Below are 22,184 nucleotides of genomic sequence, written 5' to 3' on the forward strand. Positions count from 1 at the left end.
AAATTGTTTTAAATAACCCAATTATAACACGCAATCCAAAAATAAAGGTTTTAATACTTTATTTCAAAATTCCATTCGAACGAAGTGGGGTAATAGATACATGTAAATTTTGGAAACTTTGCTTTTTGGTGTAGACTTCCATAGTTTATTGTTTTCAATCCGGTTGACCACAGACTTGTGGCAAGTTTTCGGCGGAGGTTTTGGGCTTATAGAGTCTTTGTTTTAAAGCAAAGAACAAGTATTACAAATAAAGTAAGTAAAAAATTTTAGAACCTGTTTTTGTGAGACATTATGAAGAAAGATGAACCCTCCGGAATAGGCATAATTTTTGTTGCTGTATTTACTTCAGACATGCGCCTTGGCCTCGCAGTAATAAAATCGTCGTCATCTTTACGTAGATATATTTTGGTTGAAATTTGTTTACATTTCAAACAATTTTATTATTAAAGTAAGAAATATAATATAAAACGCAGTAAATAAAATCATCACTGACGCAAAAAGCCAAATCAATATTAACTTATCTGTAAACCATGCGCCTTTAAGGGCGAATTAATGGTGACTTATAACCATAAAGCCATAACCACATATAACAGCTGATCGAACCTATCTTAAGGAAATCAATGTAAGCGAGTTAGCCTTATGGTATGGCACCATTAGTCGATTACATTGATTTCCATAAGGCAGGTTCGATCAGCTGTTTTATCTGGTTGTGGCTTTATGGTTATAAGTCACCATTAATTCGCCCTTTAAACATTAAAAGTGATGGCCCTTTTGTAATGAGTGCATAAATGTGCTTTGGAATGTAGACTCTTGCTGAAAACACTTTTGGCCCGTAATTATAATCTTTGTAATTAATGGCGGATACAGGTGGGCGATGGGGCGACCTCCCCCCAGACCTGAAGAAATATTGGGCGTGCTTAATTTGCCAGAAATTGAAATGCATTTTTTAGATTTCCGTAAAATTGAGATTGAATGGAATATTTCTTATCTTCTTTGTCTACTCGTCTAGCGGAAAATGTAAATAATAAATAAGTGAGTTTTGCTTTTTCCGCTTATTGCCGCAGATATGCCATGGTTTGTGAATAAACTAGTTGAAACATGGTGACTTTGCAAAACATAAAAAAATTCTTCATATCACCAACCAACTTCATTTTTATACCTTTCATGAAAATGAAATGGTATATTAATTTCGTCACGAAACCGAAAATTGTAAGTCTTTAAAGGAAAATAGATAGACACACCATTAAGTATACCGAAATAATCAGGTTGAAGAGCTGAGTTGATTTAGCCATGTCCGTCTGTCCGTCTGTCTGTTTGTATGCAAACTAGTCCCTCAATTTTTGAGATATCTTGATAAAATTTGCTGAGCGGGTGTATTTGGGTGTCCGATTAGACATTTGTCGGAACCGACCGGATCGGACCACTATAGCATATATCCTCCATACAACCGATTTTTCAGAAAAAGAGGATTTTTGTAATATCTTACCCAATTTAACAGATTGAAGCTTCAAACTTCACCATATACTTTCGTATATTGCACATATTGTTGCCTGAAAAAATTGATGAGATCGGTCGTATATATAGTATATATCCCCCACAACCGATTGTTCAGATAACGAACTTTCCGTCTGTCCGTCTGTCTGTTTGTATGCAAACTAGTCCCTCAATTTTTGAGATATCTTGATACAATTTGGTGAGCGGGTGTATTTGGGTGTCCGATTAGACATTTGTCGGAACCGACCGGATCGGACCACTATAGCATATATCCTCCACACAACCGATTTTTCAGAAAAAGAGGATTTTTGTAATATCTTACCCAATTTAACAGATTGAAGCTTCAAACTTCACCATATACATATATATATTGCTCATATTGTTGCCTGAAAAAATTGATGAGATCCGATTGTTCAGATAAGGAACTTTTCGTAATTACTGCCCTATTTTAAGAGCTAGGGGCTTCAAATTTCAACAAATGCTTACGTATATAGCATATATTGTTGTCTGAAAAATCATAAAGATCGGTGGTATATATAGTATATACATGGTGGTATATATAGTATATATATATATTTATTCGCAAATTTTAGCCCCATTTTAACAGCTAGAAGCTTCAAGTTTCACCGAATACTTACGTATATAGCATATATTGTTGTCTGAAAAATCATAGAGATCGGTTGTATATATAGTATATATCTCATACAACCGATTTTTCAGATAAGAAACTTTTCGCAATTTCTACCCCATTTTAACAGCCATAAGCTTCAAATTTCACAGATTGCTTAGGATAGGGTAGGTTAGGTGGTAGCTGCCCTGATAAGGATAGCTCACTTGGACAACACGAAGGTCCGTTGTGATACCACATACACCAAAAATAACGGTGACCTATATCCAGCTACTTAGAGAATCGTTGGGTAGCAACGATAAAGCTCCGAATGATACCGATCTCAACTTTGGATATATCCTCGGGAGATCCAAGTGAGTCGCGACCGAAGTACTTTCGCCTAATTCTGGCAAAAGCTGGACAATCAAGCATAAAGTGATTTGGTGATTCCACCTCATCATCCTCCATACAGCTGCAGCAGGATGGAGTTTCCAGTATATTGAGACGTACCGCATGGATACCCATGGGACAGTGCCCTATCAAAACCCCAATGACCATTGATAGGTGAGCCTTAGTGAACCCAATTATTTCAGCAGACCTCCTGCCATCCACTTTCGGCCAGAAATATCTTGATACCCTGCAAGACGTGGTATCCGCCCAACGTTTGCTGAGCTGATTCGAGGCCCAGCTATGGAGGAGCAATCCACAGGTGGCCAGCGGGATCCCGAAGTCCCTACAGCCATCTTCATCCGGTTCAGTTGTACCGATGCGGGCTAAGAGATCCGCTTGACAGTTACCCGGGATATCACTATGGCCCGGGACCCAGATAATCTTAATTGTAAAATAATTCGATGCAATCGCAAGCGACGTCAGGCACTCCCAGACCACCCTCGATCGCACTGTAGTTGAGCTCAAGGCCTTGATAGCCGATTGGCTATCAGAGTAGATGTTAAATTCCCCAACCGTGGTAGCACTGGATAGCATTCCATCCACCGCATCCTTAATCGCAGCAATTTCCGCTTGGAATACACTGCAGTGATCAGCCAACTTAAACTTGCGGCTTAAATTTAGCTCTTGACAAAAGACCCCCCACCAACCTTTCCATCCAGCTTTGACCCATCCGTGAACAAGTTAACCGGTCCCATGCCCCAGATAATTCCTCTTCCCCAATCCTCTCTCTCTGGAATAACTGGGGTGAAGGTTGTATAGGGAGCTGTTATCGGCATACAGTAGTCCGTTCTGTCCGGGATGAAGTCGAAACTGGTAAGAAGGCTGGAGTGTCCGCGGTCAGAAAGTCTATATCCCATATCACGAAGCCTGACCAACGACCTTGCCGCGGCCGCCTTTCCCGCAATATCTACTGGGTATATGTTCAGCATGACGTTTAGCGCCAAGGTAGGCGTTGTTCTGAGAGCGCCACTGATACCGATCAGCGCCGTCCGTTGGACTGACACTAACATTTTGGAGGTGCTCGCCGTGTCCAGTGCTTTCCACCAGACCAGCACCCCATATAGCAGAATCGGTTTGACCACCATCTCATAAAGCCAGTGTACTATTCTTGGCGAGAGTCCCCATCTCTTTCCGATAGCTCCTCTGCAGCAGTACAAGGCAATGGCGGCCTTCCTGGCCCGATCTTCCACATTGGGTCTCCAGGACAGTTTCTTGTCCAAAACAATCCCCAAATATTTAACCCTATCAGAAAGTATCAACGGTACCCCTCCAATCGAGGGAGTTCTGAAATCGGGCACCTTATATCTTCTTGTGAAAAGGACCAATTCCGTTTTTCCCGGGTTGACCGCCAATCCACATGATTCAGCCCACCCAGCCACAGTATCCAAGTAGCCCTGAAGAACATCGCGCAGGGCGCCCAGAAATTTGCCTCTGACTAGGATAGCGAGGTCATCTGCATAGGCAACCACCCGACAACCATTGGCTTCCAGCTCCACAAGAAGCTCGTTGACTACCACAACCCAGAGGAGAGGAGATAGGACACCCCCCTGTGGCGTGCCCCTGCACACCTTTCTCTTAATTATGGCCCCTCCCCACTCCGCTGCGACAATTCTGCCGCATAGAAGTTTGCTAATAAATTCAACCAGAGCCGTCTCGACTCCTAAACCCACCAGAGCTTTTTCGATTGACCCCGGTAAGACATTGTTAAAAGCTCCCTCGATGTCTAGAAAGGCACCCAGAGCATACTCTTTGTGTTCTAGGGACCCCTCTATTTGCTTTACAATCGAATGGAGAGCCGTTTCCGTCGATCTGCCCTTGCAGTACGCATGTTGTGAAGCCGACAGTAACCCCCGAGGTATCCTTTCCCGTAGGTACAGGTCAATCAACCGCTCAAACGTCTTAAGAAGAAACGACGAGAGACTGATTGGCCTGAAATATTTAGGTGATACATGAGAGCTTCTGCCGGCCTTCGGAATGAAAATAACCCTAACCGTGTGCCAAGACTTCGGGATATAGTTAAGCCTGAGGCAGTTAGTATATATGATGGCCAACCAGCGGCAGGAAATCCCCAAAGACCTTTGAAGCTGCGCAGGAATGATTCCATCCGGGCCCGGAGACTTATAGGGCTTGAACGACCCTTGCTTACGTATATAGCATATATTGTTGTCTGAAAAAATCATAGAGATCGGTTGTATATATAGTATATATCTCATAAAACCGATTGTTCAGATAAGAAACTTTTCGCAATTTCTACCCCATTTTAACAGCTATAAGCTTCAAATTTCACCGATTGCTTACGTATATAGTATATATTGTTGTCTGAAAAAATCATAGAGATCGGTTGTATATATAGTATATATCTCATACAACCGATTGTTCAGATAAGAAACTTTTCGCAATTTCTCCCCATTTTAACAGCTATAAGCTTCAAATTTCACCGATTGCTTACGTATATAGCATATATTGTTGTCTGAAAAATCATAGAGATCGGTTGTATATATAGTATATATCTCATACAACCGATTGTTCAGATAAGAAACTTTTCGCAATTTCTACCCCATTTTAACAGCTATAAGCTTCAAATTTCACCGATTGCTTACGTATATAGCATATATTGTTGTCTGAAAAAATCATAGAGATCGGTTGTATATATAGTATATATCTCATACAACCAATTGTTCAGATAAGAAACTTTTCGCAATTTCTACCCCATTTTAACAGCTATAAGCTTCAAATTTCACCGATTGCTTACGTATATAGCATATATTGTTGTCTGAAAAAATCATAGAGATCGGTTGTATATATAGTATATATCTCATAAAACCGATTGTTCAGATAAGAAACTTTTCGCAATTTCTACCCCATTTTAACAGCTATAAGCTTCAAATTTCACCGATTGCTTACGTATATAGCATATATTGTTGTCTGAAAAAATCATAGAGATCGGTTGTATATATAGTATATATCTCATACAACCGATTGTTCAGATAAGAAACTTTTCGCAATTTCTCCCCATTTTAACAGCTATAAGCTTCAAATTTCACCGATTGCTTACGTATATAGCATATATTGTTGTCTGAAAAAATTACAGAGATCGGTTGTATATATAGTATATATCTCATACAACCGATTGTTCAGATAAGAAACTTTTCACAATTTCTACCCCATTTTAACAGCTATAAGCTTCAAATTTCACCGATTGCTTACGTATATAGTATGTATTGTTGTGTCAAAAAATCACAGAGATCGGTGATATATATAATATATATATGATGGTATATATAGTATATATATATAGTATATATATTTTTCTTTGCGATTTCGGCCCCATTTTAACAGCTAGAAGCTTCAAATTTCACCAAATGCTTACGTGTATAGCATATATTGATGTCTGAAAAAATCATTGAGATCGGTGGTATACATAGTATATATCTGATACAACCGATTGTTCAGATAAGAAACTTTGCGCAATTTCTGCCCCGTTTTAACAGCTAGAAGCTTCAAATTTCACAAAATGCTTACGTATATAGCATATATTGTTGTCTGAAAAAATCATAGAGATCGGTGGTATATATATTATATACTTCATATAAGCTGTCATTTTTGCCCCTTTTTTACGGTTAGAATCTTCAAAATTCATCAAATTTCATCAAATAGTTACGTTTACGTCATATATTTAGAAATACGTGATTCGTAGTCATAGTTTTTACATGCAGACCACAAAGAACGTGAAGCTTTGCATCCTCACACAAAGAACCTACCTATTTTTATAACTTTCATGAAAATGAAATGGTATATTAATTTCGTCACGAAACCGAAAATTGTAAGTCCTTAAAGGAAAACAGATAGACCCACCATTAAGTATACCGAAATAATCAGGTTGAAGAGCTGAGTTGATTTAGCCATGTCCGTCTGTCCGTCTGTCTGTTTGTATGCAAACTAGTCCCTCAATTTTTGAGATATCTTGATAAAATTTGGTAAGCGGGTGTATTTAGGTGTCCGATTAGACATTTGTCGGAACCGACCGGATCGGACCACTATAGCATATATCCTCCATACAACCGATTTTTCAGAAAAAGAGGATTTTTGTAATATCTTGCCCAATTTAACAGATTGAAGCTTCAAACTTCACCATATACTTTCGTATATTGCACATATTGTTGCCTGAAAAAATTGATGAGATCGGTCGTATATGTAGTATATATCCCACACAACCGATTGTTCAGATAAGGAACTTTTCGTAATTACTGCCCTATTTTAAAAGCTAGAGGCTTCAAATTTCAACGAATGCTTACGTATATAGCATATATTGTTGTCTGAAAAAATCATAAAGATCGGTGGTATATATAGTATATATATGGTGGTATATATAGTATATATATAGTATATATATATATTTTTTCGCAAATTTCAGCCCCATTTTAACAGCTAGAAGCTTTAAATTTCACCGAATACTTACGTATATAGCATATATTGTTGTCTGAAAAATCATAGAGATCGGTTGTATATATAGTATATATCTCATACAACCGATTGTTCAGATAAGAAACTTTTCGCAATTTCTACCCCATTTTAACAGCTATAAGCTTCAAATTTCACCGATTGCTTACGTATATAGCATATATTGTTGTCTGAAAAAATCATAGAGATTGGTTGTATATATAGTATATATCTCATACAACCGATTGTTCAGATAAGAAACTTTTCGCAATTTCTACCCCATTTTAACAGCTATAAGCTTCAAATTTCACCGATTGCTTACGTATATAGCATATATTGTTGTCTGAAAAAATCATAGAGATCGGTTGTATATATAGTATATATCTCATACAACCGAATGTTCAGATAAGAAACTTTTCGCAATTTCTACCCCATGTTAACAGCTATAAGCTTCAAATTTCACCGATTGCTTACGTATATAGCATATATTGTTGTCTGAAAAAATCATGGAGATCGGTTATATATATAGTATATATCTCATACAACCGATTGTTTAGATAAGAAACTTTCCGCAATTTCTCCCCATTTTAACAGCTATAAGCTTCAAATTTCACCGATTGCTTACGTATATAGCATATATTGTTCTCTGAAAAAATCATTGAGATCGGTGGTATACATAGTATATATCTCATACAACCGATTGTTCAGATAAGAAACTTTGCGCAATTTCTGCCCCGTTTTAACAGCTAGAAGCTTCAAATTTCACAAAACGCTTAGGTATATAGCATATATTGTTGTCTGAAAAAATCATAGAGATCGGTGGTATATATATTATATACTTCATATAAACTGTCATTTTTGCCCCTTTTTTACGGTTAGAATCTTCAAAATTCATCAAATTTCATCAAATAGTTACGTTTACGTCATATATTTTTGAAATACGTGATTCGTGGTCATAGTTTTTACATGCAGACCACAAAGAACGTGAAGCTTTGCATCCTCACACAAAGAACCTACCTATTTTTATACTCAGTTGAGCAGAGCTCACAGAGTATATTAAGTTTGATTGGATAACGGTTGGTTGTACATATATAAAGGAATAAATATAGATATAGACTTCCATATATCAAAATAATCAGGATCGAAAAAAAAAATTGATTGAGCCATGTCCGTCCGTCCGTCCGTTAACACGATAACTTGAGTAAATTTTGAGGTATCTTGATGAAATTTGGTATGCAGATTCTTGAGCACTCATCTCAGATCGCTATTTAAAATGAACGATATCGGACTATAACCACGCCCACTTTTTCGATATCGAAAATTTCGAAAAACCGAAAAAGTGCGATAATTCATTACAAAAGACAGATAAAGCGGCGAAACTTGGTAGATGAGTTGAGCTTATGACGCAGAATAGAAAATTAGTAAAATTTTGGACAATGGGCGTGGCACCGCCCACTTTTAAAAGAAGGTAATTTAGAAGTTTTGCAAGCTTTAATTTGGCAGTCGTTGAAGATATCATGATGAACTTTGGCAGGAACGTTACTGCTATTACTATATGTACGCTTAATAAAAATTAGCAAAATCGGAGAAGGACCACGCCTACTTTTAAAAAAAATTTTTTTTAAAGTAAAATTTTAACAAAAAATTTAATATCTTTACAGTATATGAGTAAATTATGTCAACATTCAACTCCAGTAATGATATGGTGCAACAAAATACAAAAATAAAAGAAAATTTCAAAATGGGCGTGGCTCCGCCGTTTTTCATTTAATTTGTCTAGGATACTTTTAACGCCATAATTCGAATAAAAATTAACAAATCCTTTTGAGATTTGGTAGGGGCATAGATTTTATGACGTTAACTGTTTTCTGTGAAAATGGGCGAAATCGGTTGATGCCACGCCCAGTTTTTATACACAGTCGTCGGTCTGTCCTTCCGCATGGCCGTTAACACGATAACTTGAGCAAAAATCGGCATATCTTTAATGAACTTAGTTCACGTGCTTACTTGAACTCACTTTATCTTGGTATGAAAAATGAACGAAATCCGACTATGACCACGCCCACTTTTTCGATATCGAAAATTACGAACAATGAAAAAAATGCCATAATTCTATACCAAATACGAAAAAAGGGATGAAGCATGGTAAGGTAATTGGATTGTTTTATTGACGCGAAATATAACTTTAGAAAAAACTTTATAAAATGGTTGTGACACCTACCATATTAAGTAGAAGAAAATGAAAAAAGTTCTGCAGGGCGAAATAAAAAACCCTTAAAATCTTGGCAGGTACTACATATATAAATAAATTAGCGGTATCCAACAGATGATGTTCTGGGTCACCCTGGTCCACATTTTGGTCGATATCTGGAAAATGCCTTCACATATACAACTACACCACTCCCTTTTAAAACTCTCACTAATACCTTTAATTTGATACCCATATCGTACAAACTTATTCTAGAGTCACCCCTGGTCCACCTTTATGGCGATATCTCGAAAAGGCGTCCACCTATAGAACTAAGTCCCACGCCCTTTTAAAATACTCATTAACACCTTTCATTTGATACCCATATCGTACAAACATATTCTAAAGTCACCCCTGGTCCACCTTTATGGCGATATCTCGAAAAGGCTAACACCTATAGAACGAAGGCCCACGCCCTTTTAAAAATACTCATTAACACCTTTCATTTGATACCCATATCGTACAAACAAAGTCTAGAGTCACCCCTGGTCCACCTTTATTGCGATACCTCGAAAAGGCGTACACCTATAGAACTAAGGCCCACTCCCTTTTAAAATACTCATTAACACCTTTCTTTTGATACCCATATCGTACAAACAAATTCTAGGGTCACCCCTGGTCCACCTTTATGGCGATATCTCGAAACGGCGTCCACCTATGGAACTAAGGATTACTCCCTTTTAAAATACTGATTAACACCTTTCTTTTGGTACCCATATTGTACAAACAAATTCTCGGGTCACCCCTGGTCCATCTTTATGGCGATATCTCGAAACGGCGTCCACCTATAGAACTAAGGATTACTCCCTTTTAAAATACTCATTAACACCATTCGTTTGATGCCCATATTGAACAAACAAATTCTAGGGTCACCCCTGGTCCACCTTTATGGCGATATCTCGAAACGGCGTCCACCTATGGAACTAAGGATTACTCCCTTTTAAAATACTCATTAACACCTTTCATTTGATACCCATATCGTACAAACGCTTTCTAGAGTCACCCCTGGTCCACCTTTATGGCGATATCTCGAAAAGGCGACCACCTATACAACAACCACCACTCCCTTTTAAAACCCTCATTAATACCTATAATTTGATACCCATATCGTACAAACACATTCTAGAGTCACTCCTGGTCCACCTTTGTGGCGATATCTCGAAACGGCGTCCACCTATGGAACTAAGGATTACTCCCTTTTAAAATACTCATTAACACCTTTCATTTGATACCCATATCGTACAAACGCATTCTAGAGTCAACCCTGATCAACCTTTATGGCTATATCCCTAAATGGCGTCCACCTATAGAACTATGGCCGACTCCCTCATAAAATACTCTTTAATGCCTTTCATTTGATACACATGTCATAAAAACATATTCCAGGGTTTCCCTCGGTTCATTTTCCTACATGGTTATTTTCCCTTATGTTGTCACCATAGCTCTCAACTGAGTATGTAATCTTCGGTTACACCCGAACTTAACCTTCCTTACTTGTTTATTTTATATTTATCTTAAAAATCGTTTAGATATGTTAAAATTTCACCAAATGTTTACGTGTATAGCATATATTGTTGTCTGAAAAAATCATAGAGACCGGTGGTATGTATAATCTCATACAACCGATTGTTCAGATAAGAAACTTTGCGCAATTTCTTCCCCATTTTAACAGCTAGAAGCTTCAAGTTTCACCAAATGCTTACGTGTATAGTATATATTGTTTTCTGAAAAAATCATTGAGATCGGTGGTATATATAGTATATATCTCATACAACCGATTGTTCAGATAAGAAACTTTGCACAATTTCTGCCCCATTTTAACAGCTAGTAGCTTCAAATTTTACCAAATGCTTACGTATATAGCATATATAGGTGTCTGAAAAAATCATAGAGATCGGTGGTACATATATTATATACCCCATATAAACTAAATTTTTTTGCCCCTTTTTTATGGCTAGAAGCTTCAAAATTCATAAAATTTCATCAAATAGTTACGTGTACGTCATATATTGTTGAAATACGTGATTCGTAGTCATAGTTTTTACACGCAGACCACAAAAAACCTGAAACTTTGCATCCTCACACAAAGTACCTACCTATTTTTTATTTATTTTATATTTATCTTAAAAATAGTTTAGGTATGTAGATCTGTTCACTATATATTTCTTATCTTATACATCCGATTATTCGGAGATTACGAATGGGATAAAATTATTGTTAAGCCCCATTCATGAAAGGTATGAAGTCTTCGGCACAGCCGAAGACAGTCCCGTCCTTACTTGTTTGATTGGATAACGGTTGGTTGTATATATATAAAGGAATCGAGATAGATATAGACTTCCATATATCAAAATAATCAGGATCGAAAAAAAATTTGATTGAGCCATGTCCGTCCGTCCGCCGTCCGTTAACACGATAACTTGAGTAAATTTTGAGGTATCTTGATGAAATTTGGTATGTAGGTTCTTGAGCACTCATCTCAGATTGCTATTTAAAATGAACGATATCGGACTATAACCACGCCCACTTTTTCCATATCGAAAATTTGGAAAAACCGAAAAAGTGCGATAATTCATTACAAAAGACAGCTAAAGCGACGAAACTTGGTAGATGATTTGAGCTTATGACGCGGAATAGAAAATTAGTAAAATTTTGGACAATGGGCGTGGCAGCGCCCACTTTTAAAAGAAGGTAATTTAAACTTTTGCAAGCTGTAATTTGGCAGTCGTTGAAGATATCATGATGAAATTTGGCAGGAACGTTACTCCTATTACTATATGTACGCTTAATAATAATTAGCAAAATCGGAGACAGAGCACGACCACTTTAAAAAAAAAAATTTTTTTAAAGTAAAATTTTAACAAAAAATTTAATATCTTTACAGTATATAAGTAAATTATGTCAACATTCAACTCCAGAAATAATATGGTGCAACAAAATACAAAAATAAAAGAAAATTCCAAAATGGGCGTGGCTCCGCCCTTTTTCATTTAATTTGTCTAGGATACTTTTAACGCCATAAGTCGAACAAAAACTAACCAATCCATTTGAAATTTGGTAGGGGCATAGATTTCACTACAATAACTGTTTTCTGTGAAAATGGGCGAAATCGGTTGATGCCACGCCCAGTTTTTATACACAGTCGTCCGTCTGTCCTTCCGCATGGCCGTTAACACGATAACTTGAGCAAAAATCGACATATCTTTAATGAACTTAGTTCACGTGCTTACTTGAACTCACTTTATCTTGGTATGAAAAATGAACGAAATCCGACTATGACCACGCCCACTTTTTCGATATCGAAAATTACGAAAAATGAAAAAATGCCATAATTCTATACCAAATACGAAAAAAGTGATGAAACATGGTAAGGTAATTGGATTGTTTTATTGACGCGAAATATAACTTTAGAAAAAACTTTATAAAATGGTTGTGACACCTACCATATTAAGTAGAAGAAATTGAAAAAGTTCTGCAGGGCGAAATAAAAAACCCTTAAAATCTTGGCAGGTATTACATATATAAATAAATTAGCGGTATCCAACAGATGATGTTCTGGGTCACCCTGGTCCACATTTTGGTCGATATCTGGAAAACGCCTTCACACCACTCCCTTTTAAAACTCTCATTAATACCTTTAATTTGATACCCATATCGTACAATATCATTCTAGAGTCACCCCTGGTCCACCTTTATGGCGATATCTCGAAAGTCCACCTATAGAACTAAGCCTCACTCCCTTTTAAAATGCTCATTAACCCCTTTCATTTGATACCCATATCGTGCAAACAAATTCTAGGGTCACCCCTGCTCCACCTTTATGGCGATATCTCGAAACGGCGTCCACCTATGGAACTAAGGATTACTCCCTTTTAAAATACTCATTAACACCTTTCTTTTGATACCCATATTGTACAAACAAATTCTAGGGTCACCCCTTGTCCACCTTTATGGCGATATCTCGAAAATGCGACCACCTATACAAAAACCACCACTCCCTTTTAAAACCCTCATTAATACCCTTCGTTTGATGCCCATATTGTACAAACAAATTCTAGGGTCACCCCTGGTCCACCTTTATGGCGATATCTCGAAACGGCGTCCACCTATGGAACTAAGGATTACTCCCTTTTAAAATACTCATTAACACCTTTCTTTTGATACCCATATTGTACAAACAAATTCTAGGGTCACCCCTGGTCCACCTTTATGGCGCTATCTCGAAACGGCGTCCACCTATGGAACTAAGGATTTCTCCCTTTTAAAATACTCATTAACACCTGTCATTTGATACCCATATCGTACAAACGCGTTCTAGAGTCACCCCTGTTCCACCTTTATGGTGATATCTCGGAAAGGCGACCACTCCCTTTTAAAACCCTCATTAATACCTTTAATTTGATACCCATATCTTACAAACATATTCTAGAGTCACCCCTGGTCCACCTTTATGGCGATATTTCGAAACGGCATCCACCTATAGAACTAAGGCCCACTCCCTTTTCAAATACTCATTAACACCATTCGTTTGATGCCCATATTGTAGAAACAAATTCTATGGTCACCCCTGGTCCACCTTTGTGGCGATATCTTGAAACGCCGTCCACCTATGGAACTAAGGATTACTCCCTTTTAAAATACTCATTAACACCTTTCATTTGATAACCATATCGTACAAACGCATTCTAGAGTCAACCCTGATCCACCTTTATGGCTATATCCCTAAATGGCGTCCACCTATAGAACTATGGCCCACTCCCTCATAAAATACTCTTTAATGCCTTTCATTTGAAACACATTCCAGGGTTTCCCTCGGTTCATTTTCCTACGTGGTTATTTTCCCTTATGTTGTCACCATAGCTCTGAACTGAGTATGTAATGTTCGGTTACACCCGAACTTAACCTTCCTTACTTGTTTTCATAAAAGTTCCGGAACACACCTAATATGTCGTTTCAGTTATGCAAAATCAGAGCTACATTTTGACCGTGTCGCTAGAAGCAGATAGCGACATTTGCCCTGTCGTTTCTATGCTACACACAAATATATGTACATACATATATACGCAATGTATGACAACAATGCTGTATACACAACTATACATACGTTTGCTCTTGTTAATCCAACAGTAAAATAGATTTCTGAATTTTGATTGGCAGTTATCTTTCGTCCGCGTCCTGGCGCAGTTGAAATAAAGGGAAACTTGCTTTTAAATCGCCTAGTAACACTTTTATTTGTATTACAGTGGTTCCGAAATGGTATGTTTGATTGTTCTTATATATTCAATTCACAGAGATTTTCATAGCCAATTTGGGTTTATTTTCTAACACCCTATTTGGGTTTGCCAGTATGTCAAATTAGGTCAAGTCTTCAAAAAAATCTGATTTGGTTTCAAAAACTGTGGAAATTCAGATTTGAATTGGGCGTTCGAATATAAACCCAAATGAGAATTTTTATCGTGAGGGCAGGCTCAAAAATTATTAAGATATCAAATATTGAAGGAATGAATCAGATAAACGATATGTATGAAAACCATTCGACATGTTTTGTTTTTAGGATGATTATTCAGTGAGAAGAAACAACAAAAGATCAACTGTAAGAAGTATTGATTCGTATTTTTTTAAGCTTCCAAACTTGCAAAATACATTTAATGAAGAAACTAATGTCACGGCAGAAGCAATTAATTTTGTTAAAGGCGATTGTGTTAATAATAACGCAGTCATCGACGTACAGCCTTCGACAACTCTAACAATTGCATCAGGTCAACACTCAGTTCAGAATAAATTCGATATAGGTTTTTTGTAGAGAACAAACACTTGATGGATGATTATACAAAATTCAAATTACTGAAAGAACCATGGTCACCACCGAATGATTACGTATTTCCTTTTTCAAATCATAATAAGAAAGGAACAATTGAAAAACCATATTTTCGACGTCACTGTTTGATCGAACGCGAGTGGTTGGTTTACTCGGATATTTCGAAAGGCTGTTTTTGTAAATATTGCTTCATATTTGCAAGTGACACAGGAAATCTGCGATCTAAATTGTCTTTGCATATACTTGTAAAGATACCGTTGTGTTCATTTGCTAAATTATTTGGTAAAGATGGTGCTATAGCATGCTACGCATCTAATAAATATCACATCGGAGCCGTTCTTGCTGCTTCTGATTTTATTAAGTCATATGAAAGTCCCGAAAAAGATATTTCGAATATACTCAACTCTCATCGCGTTGCTCAAATTGAAAAGAACAGAAACTTATTGCGTGTTATGATCCAGAATGTAATATTTTGGGGCGTCAAAATCTTGCATTCAGAGGTCATCGAGATGATGGTCCACTGGATCCTCATGAATCTTCAGTGAATCAGGGTAATTTTCGCGCTCTTCTTCAGTACCGAATCGCTGCTGGTGATACTGTATGAGTTAATAAACTTTTGCAAAGAAGAAATTCAAGATATTTTGTTAGACAGGATAAGAAATGCAGACTGTTATGCAATTGAATTGGTGAGACAACAGATTCCGGACATATTGAACAACTCAGCCTTTGTTTGCGTTATATTCATGAAGGTAGAATTCGGGAAGATTTTTTAACATTCGTTGACGCTTTTGATTCAATTTGTCAAGAAGATGTTCATAATGAAGAGAAACGGCTCACAGGAATAGCATTAGATCATATAGTTGTTGATATTCTGAAAAAACTCGGGTCGATTTCCTTAAGTGCGTTGGCATCGGAACAGATAGCTGTTCAGTCATGGTTTCAGAAATAAATGGGGCTGTTCAAGAAATTGTTAAATTTTGTTTATACGCTAGATCTTGTCCGTGTTTCAATCATGCACTCAATAACTCACTTGCAAAAACCTCAAATGTTCCTCAAACAAGAGATTGCATGGCTTTGATGAAAAAAATTATAAGTTTTGCTTATTCTTCAGGTAAACGTCACCTGGTTTTCAAAAAGCATCTCAATGAATCTTTGAGTGGACTGTGTGAGACACGTTGGTCAGAAAGACATGATGGTGTTATACAATTTGAAGACAGTATCACAGAAATTGTAAATGCTTTGAAGGAATTCACAACATGGCAGGTCTCGAAAACGACTTCAGAAGCTCGTTCGTTGATAAAGGCAATTTGCGACACAGAATTCATAATATCAATGATTTGTTTGAGCAATGTTCTTTCAGTAACGCGACCATTGAGTCTACTTTTACAATCTCCTTCTATTGATTTGAATCATGCTACTGAAGCTTTGAATAGCACACTCAATGTACTCCAGAATTATAGAGCGAATGCAGATGGTAAGTTTTCGGAATTGTTTGAAAAAATTACGAGTTTGGCTGATCAATTAGATTTTGAGATTAATATTCCGCGTCTAACAAGTAGACAAATATATCGCTCGAACTTTACCGCATCTACTGCCGAAGAGTATTATCGAAAAGCGATTTTTATTCCTTTATTATACCATATTATACTTGACCTTCAAGAAAGATTGCCAGAAGAAACGTTGGACGTTTTTAATTTGAATTTACTTCTGCCGTCGAAAATTGTACAAAATGATATTCTTTCAAAAAAAAAAAATGCTTTGAAACTGGTGTAATCTATAGGCGAACGGTACTCATATTTCTTGAAGAAAAACAAAAAAAATACCGTCCATTTGACAGGAGAGTATGAAGTTTGGTCCGAACTCTGGACAAAAAAGCTCGAGCAAAAATCGATACCAAAATCGGCAGTAGAAGTTCTATATCACTGCGACGAAAATGCTTTTCCACTGATAAGGATTCTATTGAACATTTTGGCTACATTGCCGGTCAGTAATGCTTCTGCGGAAAGAAGCTTTTCTACCCTTCGGCGATTAAAAACATGGTTACGAACAACTATGAGTGAAGATAGGCTCACTGGCTTAACACTTTTACACGTACATTATGATATTAAAATCGACGTTTAAAACATAATAGAAAGATACGCAAAAAAGGGAAGCGAAACATTGAGTTTATTATATAGAACTGTTTCATAACAACTTGATGTTAATTTATGAAAAATAATAATGTATACCGTTTCAAAAACATCTTTGCAACAAAGCTACATATTTATTCTGTCGACGAATATATTGAAATAAACTTAATATCAATAAACAAAATTATTCATCTCTTTTTTCCTTTTTTGATTGCTGCAATAGATATAGATTCAAAATAACTCCACTTAGTTAAAGCCACAAGTGAAACTCTCTTCTCAGAAAGAACTAGCTTCTACCTTTGAGCTGTATAAAATCATTTTTTTTGATTGCGTTTTGTTCGAATTCTTTCAACTAGTTGAGCTAATTTGAGTGCTTAAAGATAAATCCGATACGTTTATTTGTAATTATGCCAAAATGGTGTTCTGAAGTTAATCGGCCGTGAGTTAACCAATGAAAGCGTGTTGTAAGAAGACTAATAAGAATTTTCAAGCGCCTCCGGGAAACCCGTACCCTTATATCCATTACGTGAAATCTTTAAATTTGAGAAGCTCTCCCGGCCTAACATCCTTGAGTTCTGGGAGGCTTTCGAAAAAGGGCTTTCGAAGAAACTTTATTCTGCTTCGACAGGGTGCTGGGCATTCGCTCAGCAGATGCTCAATCGTTTCCTCCGCATACGGACGCGTACAGCTGCGACAAGAGGTATTGTGTTCCAGTCCCATCAGTGCCGCAAGTACCCCAATTGTCCAATGCCCCGTAAGCACCGCAACTACTCTGGATATACCATTTCTGTTCATCTTTAGGACAGCTATAGATCGTTTTTCATTATATAGTGGCCACATGTTCTTGGAAACTTTACAGGACCGCAACCGATTGCACCTATTGTTGGCCTCGCTCAACCAGTGCTGGCAGATGCGACCCTTGATGAGTCCCAGGGGTGCAAGGACCTCCTTCGCTCCTGAGACATCAAGAGCCGCTCCATGCTATGCCAGATAATCCGCCATCTCGTTGCTCTCTATGTTTCGATGCCCCGGCACCCATATCAGGCTATCGATCTGCCGGCTCGCCAGAATCATGACGCTCTCCCTACACTGCCCAACTAGGTTTTATGATATCGTCGGTGACCCGAAGGCACCAAGAGCCGCCGGGCTATCGGGGAAAATGGCTACCCTGTTACCGTTACCATGAATATCCATTAACGCTTTACACGGCTCATGGATAGCGAAAATCTCAGCTTGAAATACGCTTGCTGAGTCGGGAAGCCGCATACGTGAGGACGTGGGCGGGACAGTCGCAAATACACCCACTCCGCAAGCCATTTTAGATCCGTCCGTGAAAACCGAGATATCGAATCTCTAATCTTTCCTTGTAGGGAAGAGAATTGTGCAGTTTGTGTCGAAGACTGCCCTTGGACATATGTAGTCCGTTTTTGACGTGATGCGGGAGTCGCTAATATTGAGCAGAATGCGGCCGTGCCCGTATGTGCGCTCCCTACAAAGACCCAACTCCCGAAGCATTAGGGCCCCTTATGATGCCGTTTCCTGGAAAAAGAGATCTACCGGTGGAACATTGCATATCACGTTAAAAGCTTCCGAGGGGCACGACCTAATTGCCCCCGTGATCGCTCCGCACGCAGATCGTTGAATTTTCAGTAGGACTTGTCAATTTGTGTTTTCACAAAAGGTTCTTTCTCGTTTGAATTATGAAAAATAATTTTAAAAAAATGTTCAAGTTAAACGGTTTTATTGAAAACAATACTTACATACAGTAATAATAATACTAAATGATAGAAAATAATTAGTTAGGCCTTAGGTACTAGCTATCACACTCCTCATCAATCTAGGGCGTTGATCAGAAAAATAAATAAAAGCGTGGGTCGCGTCAAACTTCTGTGATAGTCAACCGCTTACATCTTTATAAATGATATTTTCATACATGCATAAGTACGATAAACTGAACCTTACTTAGGTTATGCCAAGCCTCATGTTCGAGGGAGCAGGAGGCCTTGGGCTTGTCCGACGAGATAAATAAAAAAATCAAAAAAATGTGGTATTAGAATTCACGTTATAATATTATTTATTTAATTAATTAAATATGCAAAATTGTTTAAGTAATTACAATATGATATTGTAATGCGTTGATGTGTATATGTATTAGGGCGGGTCGATTTAAAAATTGTTCATTGCTCTGTGAAAATCGTATTCTAGGGATCAAAATAAGAAACTTTGCCGAAGAAACCATACCTCTAAAACGATATCCCCCAATTTGGGTCGAACTTTTGGGTAGGGGCAAATTTTGAAAAATCCCACTTTGACCCATTTAGAGTGCTCCAATCGAGTACAAATGTATGACCGACCCCTCACTAACTTTGGAGGCCCGACCCACCGATGCCAGTGGCACACCCCCTGGAACCCCCCTGGGGGTTCGCCATACAAACATTTCAAAAAATCGCCGGTTTTGCACTTTACATGAAAAAATCAGCTAAATGGCTATGTGGTAATAAGGCCAATTGACCTTATGGCCGTTGACCTTGTGTATGCACACCATCACATTAATGCATTGTCATCGAGCCTTGATAGGTGTGCAAAGTTGCAATCAAACTTATCGCCATTCAAAGTGGTGATAAGGCCAATTGACCTTATGGCCGTTGACCTTATGTCACCACACCATCACATTAATGCATTGTCATCGGTCCTTGATACGTATGCAAAGTTACAAATTAATCAGACTTCTAGAAGCCGGTGAAAATTAAGCTAAAGGATTCCGTTACATACAGGCCAAGCTAATAAAAGCGTGCTAAAAATGAATTTAACTTAGTAATAGAAGAGAAATTTAAAAAAATTAAGAGAAATTAGCGTTTTTGCAACCCTTATAAAACCAAGGCATCACTGTGATGCATTTGCATGTCGTAAACATAGTTGTGTGGGTTTCTTATTCAACCGTTTTAAAAAATGAAGGTATCACTGTGACACAATTGCAGATCGTAAAATTGCTTGTGTTGTTTTTTTTTAGGCCACCACAAGACACATCAGGTAGAATTCAAATTACCATTTCATTCTTATTACCTCGTTTCGCAGACCATATATAACGCAACAGTTTTTGTGAATGCATTAAGTCGTTGTGAAGAACTCAAAGTGTGAAATGCTAATTTCAGATAAAAAAATATTTCAAAAAAAATAATAAGTGAAGTGACCATTCCAAATCAAAAAGTTTACAATGAATCCACCATCCTCTACACCGCAAGATGAAGCAACTACATCAACAACTATCGAAAACCCAATGAGTCATATACCCAAGCATGATGTTACTGTTTTTGGTGTGTCTAATGATTTAACTGATCTTAATTTACCAACCCATCTGGATATCTTGAGATATTATTTTTACCTAAGCGAACGTGCTAAAACAGAACAAAAAAAGTTTTCCCATAAATCATTCACTATTCAAGTACAAGATAAGTTGATTGGAATTTGGGAAAAACTTGGTATGGAAATAATGCTGAAAAAAGTGTATTTAATAAATTGAATAAATTGCTTGACAAGTATCAAGACCAAATCAAGAGAAGAAACGATAGATAAAATTGATGAGAAGTATCATACTAGGATGGTAAAAGAACCTCATCCTGTTATTTTGAGAGAACCCAATTCTGAATTGATTGATTACGTAAGACTGGAACATCATGCTTGGGTATATGACTCATTGGGTTTTCGATAGTTGTTGATGTAGCTGCTTCATCTTGCGGTGTAGAGGATGGTGGATTCATTGTAAAGTTTTTTATTTGGAATGGTCACTTCACTTATTATTTTTTTTGAAATATTTTTTATCTGAAATTAGCACTTCACACTTTGAGTTCTTCACAACGACTTAATGCGTTCACAAAAACTGTTGCGTTATATATAGTCTACGAGACGAGGTAATAAGAATGAAATGGTAATTTCAATTCTACCTGCAGTGTCTTGTGGTGGCTTAAAAAACAACACAAGCAATTTTACGATCTGCAATTGTGTCACAGTGATACCTTCATTTTTTAAAACGGTTGAATAAAAAACCCACACAACTATGTTTACGACATGCAAATGCATCACAGTGATGCCTTGGTTTTAAAAGGGTTGTAAAAACGCTAATTTCTAATAATTTTTTTTTAATTTCTTTTCTATTACTAAGTTAAATTCATTTTTAGCACGCTTTTATTAGCTTGGCCTGTATGTAACGGAATTTTTGAGCTTAATTTTCACCGGTTTCTAGAAGTCTGATTAATTTGAAACTGTGCATACGTATCAAGGACCGATGATGCATTAATGTGATGGTGTGGTGACATAAGGTCAACTGCCATAAGGTCAATTGGCCTTATCACCACTTTGAATGGCGATAAGTTTGATTGCAACTTTGCACACCTATCAAGGCTCGATGACAATGCATTAATGTGATGGTGTGGTGACATAAGGTCAATGGCCATAAGGTCAATTGGCCTTATTACCACATAGCCATTTAGCTGATTTTTTCATGTAAAGTGCAAAACCGGCGATTTTTTGAAATGTTCGTATGGTGAACCCTCAGGGGGGTTCCAGGGGGTGTGCCACTGTCATCGGTGGGTCGGGCCTCCAAAGTTAGTGGGGGTCGGTCATACATTTGGACTCGATTGGAGCACTCTAAATGGGTCAAAGTGGGATTTTTCAAAATTTGCCCCTACCCAAAATTTCGACCCAAATTGGGGGACATCAGAATTCGTTTTAGAGGTATGGTTCCTTCGGCAAAGTTTCTTATTTTGATCTCTAGAATATCATTTTCACAGAGCAATGGACGATTTTTTTGCCTCCCCACAAACCGACCCGGCATAATATGTGTATATGTGTATATGAAGATATTAATATGAATTTTATTTTAGTGTTACTTACGTGAATCGTGGTGGCTGGAGTTTGCTGCTTATCCTTTCTGTGATCGCAAAAGAAGTGGAAGAGCCACCGTTTGCAAGAGTTTCGCTAACTCTTGCAAACGGTAAGATC

General features: G+C 37.5%; 1 protein-coding gene across 1 annotated transcript in view; it reads right to left on the bottom strand.

The window, feature by feature from the left end:
• Ca-alpha1D (Ca[2+]-channel protein alpha[[1]] subunit D) overlaps positions 1 to 22,184 on the bottom strand; it is a 6,221,746-nt gene that overhangs the window by 3,013,123 nt on the left and 3,186,439 nt on the right. Inside the window, exon 15 of the mRNA XM_067758067.1 lies at positions 274 to 388. Within this exon, the coding sequence (XP_067614168.1) occupies positions 274 to 388 (115 nt within the window). The remainder of the gene's footprint in view (positions 1 to 273; positions 389 to 22,184) is intronic.

Source organism: Eurosta solidaginis, chromosome X, assembly GCF_040869045.1.
Source record: "Eurosta solidaginis isolate ZX-2024a chromosome X, ASM4086904v1, whole genome shotgun sequence".
NCBI classification, from domain to species: Eukaryota; Metazoa; Arthropoda; class Insecta; order Diptera; family Tephritidae; genus Eurosta; species Eurosta solidaginis.